Source organism: Myotis nattereri (assembly GCF_964212035.1).
Source record: "Myotis nattereri genome assembly, chromosome: 3".
Classification (NCBI taxonomy): domain Eukaryota; kingdom Metazoa; phylum Chordata; class Mammalia; order Chiroptera; family Vespertilionidae; genus Myotis; species Myotis nattereri.
In genome coordinates this window covers 23,171,692-23,179,672 of record NC_138077.1, presented here as the reverse complement: position 1 = coordinate 23,179,672, position 7,981 = coordinate 23,171,692, and the positions used below count along the sequence as shown (strand labels likewise).

At 46.6% G+C, this 7,981-nt stretch overlaps 1 protein-coding gene across 1 annotated transcript; it reads left to right on the top strand.

The window, feature by feature from the left end:
- Nucleotides 1-740: 740 nt before the first annotated feature.
- LOC308517071 (P2Y purinoceptor 2-like) lies at nt 741-1,760 on the top strand (the record flags this gene model as incomplete). Its single annotated transcript, XM_081088118.1, has 1 exon — nt 741-1,760. One exon carries the CDS (start codon nt 741-743, stop codon nt 1,758-1,760), a length of 1,020 nt encoding a protein of 339 aa, XP_080944244.1.
- Nucleotides 1,761-7,981: the final 6,221 nt, after the last annotated feature.

The following is a 7,981-nucleotide window of genomic DNA, read 5'->3' as shown; positions in this document are numbered from 1 at the left end:
TTAATTCTTGCCCCCCCCCCGCCCCCCCGCCCCCCCGCCCACCCCCGGAGCTGGTCTCTCTCAAACTAGGACTCTGACCACACTTTGGAGTGGAACCACACGTATGGTACAGAGCTGCCAGATCCAGGTAGAGGCTGATCCAGCCAAGGTCATGATGCTCTGCAGTCCCCCCCTCCCCTTTTTTTTAAATCCATCTTTTTTAAAATATATTTTTATTGATTTCAGAGAGGAAGGAAGAGGGAGAGAGAGATGGAAACATTCATGATGAGAGAATCACTTATCGGCTGCCTCCTGCAAGTCCTCCACTAAGGGTCGAGCCCACAATCTTGACCAGAATCGAACCTGGGACCTTTCAGTTCGCAGGCCGATACTCTATCCACTGAACCAAACCAGCTAGGCCCTTTTTTTGTTATTGTTAATCCTCACCCGAAGGACAATATTTTTCCATTGATTTTTAGGGAGAGTAGAAGAGAGGAGAGACAGAGAGAAACATTTATGTGAGAGAAATACATGGATTCGTTGCCTCCTGTGCGAGCTCTAACCAGGGCCCCGGGTCAGGGAGGAGCCTGCAACCAAGGTACATGCCCTTGACCGGAATTGAACCCCAGGATACTTTGGTCCATGGGTCGATGCTCTATCCACTGAGCTAAACTGGCTAGGGCTGTGGTCCCTTTTGCTTCCCCCCAGGGGCAGCAGGAGCAGCAGGAACAGCTGGGCTCCCAGAAGGAGCCTCCCAGGAGATGGAGAAGCTAGATACGAATGCCTCAGAGGAACAGGGATTCTGCCAGCTCTCGGAGGACTACAAGCAAATCTACCTCCCCCTGACCTACAGCATCATCTTCCTGCTAGGGCTGCCCCTGAACGGCAGCGTCCTGTGGCTCTCCTGGCACCAAACCAAGCGCTGGAGCTGTGCCACCATCTACCTGGTGAACCTGATGGTGGCCGACCTGCTGTACGTGCTGACGCTGCCCTTCCTCATCGTCGCCTACTCCCTGGGCGACTGGTGGCCCTTTGGGGAACTGCTCTGCAGGCTGGTGCGCTTCCTGTTCTACACCAACCTCTACGGCAGCATCCTGCTGCTGACCTGCATCTCCGTGCACCGCTTCCTGGGCGTGTGCCACCCCCTGAGGTCGCTGCCTTACCGGACCCGCCGGCATGCCCTGCTGGGTGTAGTTGCCACCTGGGCCCTGGTGGTCCTCCAGCTGCTGCCCACGCTGGGCTTCGCCCACACGGCCTACATCGGAGGCCAGATGGTCTGCTACGACATGACCAGTCCGGAGAACTTCGATCGGTTTTTTGCCTACAGTATGGTTCTGACGTTGTCCGGCTTTGTCATGCCCTCCTTGGTCATCTTGGTGTGCTACTCGCTGATGGTCCGGAGCCTGGCCACTCCGGAGGAGACCCTCGAGAGGGCGGGGACCACCACCCGGGCCAAGTCCATCCGGACCATCCTGCTGGTGTGCAGCCTCTTCGCGCTCTGCTTTGTGCCCTTCCACGTCTCTCGCTCCTTCTACATCACACTCCGCTTCCTGGCTTCCCGGGACTGCCAGCTGCTGACGGTGGGCAGCATGGCCTACAAGGTGTGGAGGCCTCTGGTGAGCATGAGCAGCTGCCTTAACCCGGTCCTGTACTTCCTGTCGGTCGGGAACAACAGAGTCAGGCTCTTCCAAAAACTGAGGCATGACAAGGCGGGCGAGCACCCAGCTGGAGGCAAGGGAGAGAGACCCCGGGGTGGGCAGATCTGGGTAGTGCCGAGATGAAGGTGGGGGAAGCGAGCTCCAAGATGTTACAGTTACAATGACTTGGTGGAAGACAGTCCTGTGCTGGTGGGAGAGGGACTCACGATTGCCTAGTGGTGTCCTGCTGGAGAGGGCTGTACATTGATGTTGAGATGTCAAAATAATATGGAGAGACCTATGTGGCATCTAATGAACAAAATAAACTAATGAACAAAACAGATCCAGAGACATAGAAGCATGGAACAGACTGTTGAATCTCAGAGGGAAGGCAGGGGAGTGTGGGTGGGTGGGTGGGAAGAGATCAGCCAAAGAACTTGTATGCATATATGCATAACCCATGGACACAGAGAATAGGATGGTGAAGGCTTGGGGGGGTGAGGGGACAGACGGGGGGGGGGGGAGGCTAGAAGGGATCAATGGGGGACGTATGTAATACTTTCAACAATAAAGATTTAATAAATAAGTTTTAAAAAACATACACAAAATTGACAAAAGAAAAGAAAGAATATGGAGAGAGCCACCAACACAAAGGAAATCTTTATTTTAATGACAGCTGACATTTATCTCATCATTCAGGTCTTTCCGCTCAAATGTCACCTCCTCAGAAGCCATGCCAGCCTATCAAAGCTAATGTTGATATCTCTTCCCATAAGGCAGTCATTGTATTTCCCTACCCATTGTCTTGTTAACACTTATTAGTATCTGGGCTTGTTTAACTAGTTTACTTATTTATGATCTGTCTCTGCCCCCTAGACTATGGGCTCCTATAGGACAGGGACCTGGTCTGACTACTGTGCCTCTAATGCCAGTCTCCACAGCAGGGCCCAAGACATGGTGAGGGCACAGGAGAAGGAGGCTGAATGAATAAGTGAAGGAATAAATGGGTGGGTGAGTGAATTACTATGGAATCACTATGAACTGCAATGTAAGAGCACTTTACATGGAGTAACTCACTGAATACTCACACCAGCCCTTGGAGGTGGGAGCTACTGGTGGCCCCAGGTACAAATAAGAGGACCACAGCACAGAGCTCGGGGGAACCTGTCCAAGATCACCTGGGCAAGGCCCACGCCACAGTGCTGCCTGGAAGCTCTGGACCCAGGAACTGAAGGGCACCCTCCTAAGACAGGAGCACGTGGCCCCGTCCAGAGACTGGTCCGAGCCAGCCCGTGCTCCTGGACAGAGTCGGCTGGTTTTACGTCAGCTCACTCATTAATCGCTGTTCTCTGCAGACCATGCATATATAGGAGGAGCTTTTCACTATCTTACTAAGAGTGTTCTGGCTGAGGTTAGAGAGAGCTCTGCAGGTAAAATGGGGGTGCAGGTTAAAGTGACTTCATGAATGAAGGGTTCTGTTGGAACATGATGTCTCAGTTTATGACAGATAAGTTTTACCACTGTCTTAAATCACAATATGATGTTCATTCTCTAAAAAAAAAATTATTTAAAAGCCAAGGTAATTCAAAAAAATGACCTTTAAAAAAAAACCTCGTATTTAAACAATAATGATCTGCAAAGACTTCTCAGATCTAATCATATATTATTTAAGAATTCATTATAATCTCTTTGTGAAGAGGTGATAAACCTTTTTCATAAAAAAACAAAGTGAAACCCCTCATTACCACCCCACTCTAATTACTGAAAATGTCTGAGTAAACCATATATATGTCTAGAGTATAAAATTTTATTCTAAAAGTGCAGTTTATTGCTTTCAAGGGCACACAATAATTAGAGCTAGACGAAGTGTTGCCAGCAGATTTCCTTAGGATAATTAGCTTAATGAATAGGGAAGGATGTTTTCTGATTAGCAGGTCAGCTGTTTCCTCATAAGTAAATGCTTCTACAGTAGCTGAGAGAGCTTCAAGCTGTTTGCTCTTTTGAACATTCGCTTAGCTTATTAATTTTTGTCTCTTTCTTTGCATAACACACTGGGAAGATTCAGCCAACTTAGAGTCCGAATGATCTATCCCCCCTTATAAATGAGTGAAGTTTAACATTACTGGAGAATGGGTGCACTAGGCTCCCCCAGGCAGCTTAAACCCACCCCACACCTCACTTAGCCATGACCTCTAATGCCCACCAGTCCTGGAAGTGGGAAGAAAAGGAACCTAGAATCCTCAGGATGCATCGCCTTTATCTGAAAACCAAGTGCTTTATACCCCTGCCAACATGTGCCAGCTAACCTATGCTTGCAATTACTTCTCTGATCCATATAATGCTAATTGTTTCTGTGGTCTTTTGACCTCCTTTCTGGATAGTTGGGATCAAAAAGTTTCAACGTAGCTAACATTGTATCCTGGTTTTCGGGGACCGTTAAGACAAAAGAAACAAACTAGACTAGTGGGTCCCCTTTGTAAGAGGAGCTGGGAAAAAAAAAAAAAGAGGAGCTGGGGACGCACTGTCCAACATAAGTTTCTCCTGTGGTTATGGGAAACCCATCCCATAGAAGGGGACAAGGAGACTAGAAGAAACAAAAGTTCTTCCTGTGCCCTAGCTCAGTGGAGAGAGCATCGGCGTGCGCACTGAAGGGTCTGGGTTTGATTCCGGTCAAGGGCACGTACCTCGGTTGCAGGCTCGATCCCCGGTATGTTAGAAGTGTCTCTCTCACAGGACACATGTTTCTCTCCTTCTCTCTCTCCCTGTCCCTTCCACTCTCTCTACAATAAATTAATGGGAAAATATCCTCGGGTGAGGATTAACAAAACAAAAACAAAAAGTTCTTCCTGAATCTACCCACCAGCCTGGTGAAAGCTGGGATCTCTAAATGTGGTGTCCCTCTGGGTCCCGAGCATCTTGCATGATCTGCCTGGTTGTTTGGCAGCTTAAAATAAAATCAAAAGTCAGCGAATATTATCATGTTCAAAATACCATGAATGCGGAGCAGTACTAGATGCGGTAGCCACTTCCAAAAGTATCAAGCACAGTGCCAGTCTGTAAGAAGGCTACAGGAGAGACAAAACAAAACTAAACAACAATACGCACACTAAACAACTTCAGCAGCTATGGAAGAAGTCATGTCAATTAGTGACTAATCCAAATGAACAATACAGACAGGAAATATTAGGGAAGTTTGGGGGAGGGTGGTGAGAGCACTTTCAGCTGAGAGAGAGCCAAGAAGGGTATTATGAGTCTGCTGAAGGCTGCATGAAATTTCAATTATTGGAATTCCCCAAGCAATGGAGAAAATGAAGCACTTTTGTGAAAGCCAACGTTTGGTTCCTAAAGGGGAAGAGGGAGATCATTCTAGGAGGGAAAGAACCACTGTTCAAGGGACAGGGAACCACCAAGGGTATTTGAGCAGGAGAGGGTGATATGATCAGAGATGTGACTTAGAAGTGTACTGGCAGCCCCCATGTTTGAATGAATTCGAAAAAGAAACAAAATGTGACAGCAGACTTCAAGGTCTCCTCACTGGTCTTCCTTTCCCTCGAAGACATCCCACATAACACCTCCAGATTTTCCTTAAAACAGCGTTTTTCATACATCACTGCCTCCCCAATTGTGTCAGTTTCCTTCCTATACCATCATTTCCATACAACAAAGTTCAGATATCTCCTGTTGGCATACTAGGCCCATCACTGTCTACAAGGGAACTGTTCAACTCACAGGTCTCCTACCACACCAGGTGGACGTCTACCCCTCACATTTACCACAGGGCCACCATCTGCCAAAAAACAATAATCCCTTCTCCAAATGCCTAAGTACTCATCTTCCCAGACCATGAGTTCTACTTCCTCCAGCTACTCCCAAACTCACTCACTCTGCCTGCTGACTTACCACCACAATCCACTGGGCTTCTCACCTTGGAGCTGATGATGGGCTCCTTTATCGTTTCAGTCTGTGTTATCTCCCCCACTATTTGACTGTTCAATCTATAGAACAGGGCATCCTAGTAACATTCTGAACATAGTAGACACTTAATAAGCAATGGTGATGCTGATGATGGAGGAAGAAGAAGGTAGTCAACATTTAGAAGACCACTGCAGTGATCCAAACATACAGATAATGGGCACGAGTAGAACTAACAAGATTTTAAGGCATACTGGAAAGAATGAGGAGAAATAAAATGATTATTTGGACACAAGTGGTAAAAGAGACATAAAAATGACTCAGGGATTCTCAGCCTGAGGAACCAGAAGAAAACTAGCACATAGTGGGTGCTCAATAGTCTTGGGGGAAGAAAAGGAAAGAAAGAGAGGGAGGGAAGGGTGGGAGGAACGGAATGAGGCTGTGCATTGTGGGGGACAGTTCAGACTCAGACAAGTGCAACGTGAACTGCCTGTGAGACGAGTTGGAAATGTAGGATGGAGGATCTGAGACAGCTTGGGCTCAAGCTCTGGATTTAGAGTTATCTGCCCAGGCAAATATTTACAACTGCAGACATAAATAATCTCTCTGAGGGAGAAGAAAAAAGAATGAACGAACAGAGGACCTAGGAGATACAGGAATCATAAAACCTTCTGACAGGGAATACAGGGATAGGGGGTGGGGGTAGATAATAGAGCACTGGAAAATCAAATGAGGTTTTAAGAGAGTTGTCAAGGGTGTTACATAAAACAGACCAGGCAAAAAAGCACAAACAGATGTCTCTCAGCAAACAACTCAAGTGCCCTCTTCTAAGGAGCCTCCCCTGATCACCCATCAGAAGGCCCTATTCCTTCTCTGACCCATCAGCCGTCCCTGTGAAGGGACACCTTCCCTCCTGCCAGGTCTGAGCAGCATCATTTAAATCCTCTTCTCTTCCTTCCTGCAGTATCTAGCAGAGGCCTGAACATATGGGTACTCACTAAATCTTTGTGGAATAAATGAATATACAGCAAACAGTTCTCCTGTGTATGCTTTCCTGGAATTACTGCCTAAACCCAATTTATAAATGTGTGCCTATAAAACTAAATCACAAGTTGTTTGGGATTTATTTGTTCTAACACCAACTCCAATTCACTGCAATTCCAGGACACACAATACCTACAAGCATTCTCACTTTTTAGCCCACAACTCAAAGACAATAAAGAGGGGAAATTTTTCACAAAGCATTTGCAATCCAGCATAACCTCAGCTTATAAAATCATGTATTCTCATTATCATTTACTTTCTTGTGAACAAGCCAAATTTCTGTAGTATTTCCATTTCTCAACTCTTTGTTGAGGGTTGGTATTTTTTAATGTATCAAACAACTTCCAAGGTAATGGCTTTAAGAATTATTCCATGATAAGAGCAGAACTTATGTTCCTGCAGCAAGCTATAACTGGGCATTTTTATAGTGGTTAAATCATGAACAAAAAGCAAGAAGTGCCACTCCAAGAAAATTAACGAATCAGAGAGTCTGAGAATGTTCCACTCCACAAGTGGAAAAATACATTAACAATGAGACCTTTAGAGAGTGTTATTCCAACAATCAAAGAAACAGCCATTCAAGACTCCTTATGTTCTCTCTTCTTTTATAGCCTAGTTTCTTGCAAGGGGAGATTATACTTTTTTCCTTTTTATTTTTTTTTTTTTTGCGCAATTTCTACCTTGAAGTTATACTCCAAATCTTTACAAGTCAGCTGCTGCCCGTCCCACTGCAATTGCTCTCAACAATGCATCAATGACTTATCAGTTACAACTGAACGGGCACCCAGACCCTATCCTGCTTGAGCTTCAGGGCATTTGCCACTGTCACCCACTCTCTTCTTAAACTCCCCCTTTCTTCGACAGAATGAACCCTCCCCTACTTCCCTTCTCATCTTGTCCTGCTCCCACCCTGTAAGTGTGGGTGGCTGTGCCTTAGGATTCTGTCCTCTGATTTATTTTAAATGTGTTTTTATTGCTTTTAGAGAAAGAGGGAGATAGAGAAACATTGATGTGAGAGCACAGCATTGATCGGCTGCCTCCTGCACGCCCCCTACTGGGGATCAAGCCCACAACCCAGACATGTGTCCTGACGGGGAATGGAACTGGTGACCTCTTGGTTCATGGGTTGACGCTCAACCACTGAGCCACACTGGCTGAGCTTGGCACTCTTCTCTCGTTCCCACACTCTTCCTGCACAATCTCACTGACTCACTGATGGGCCAGAAATCTTTTTATATTTCAAATCTATGCTTCCACCCATACAACAGACCCTTGGGCACTGCAAACTTCAAAATGCCAAAACTGAAATCATTTTCCTCCCAAACCTGCTCTTTCTGGTAAAGTGGCAACACCATCCATCCACACCGGAAATCTGGGAGTCATCCTCAACTCCGGCCTCTCTCCCTCGT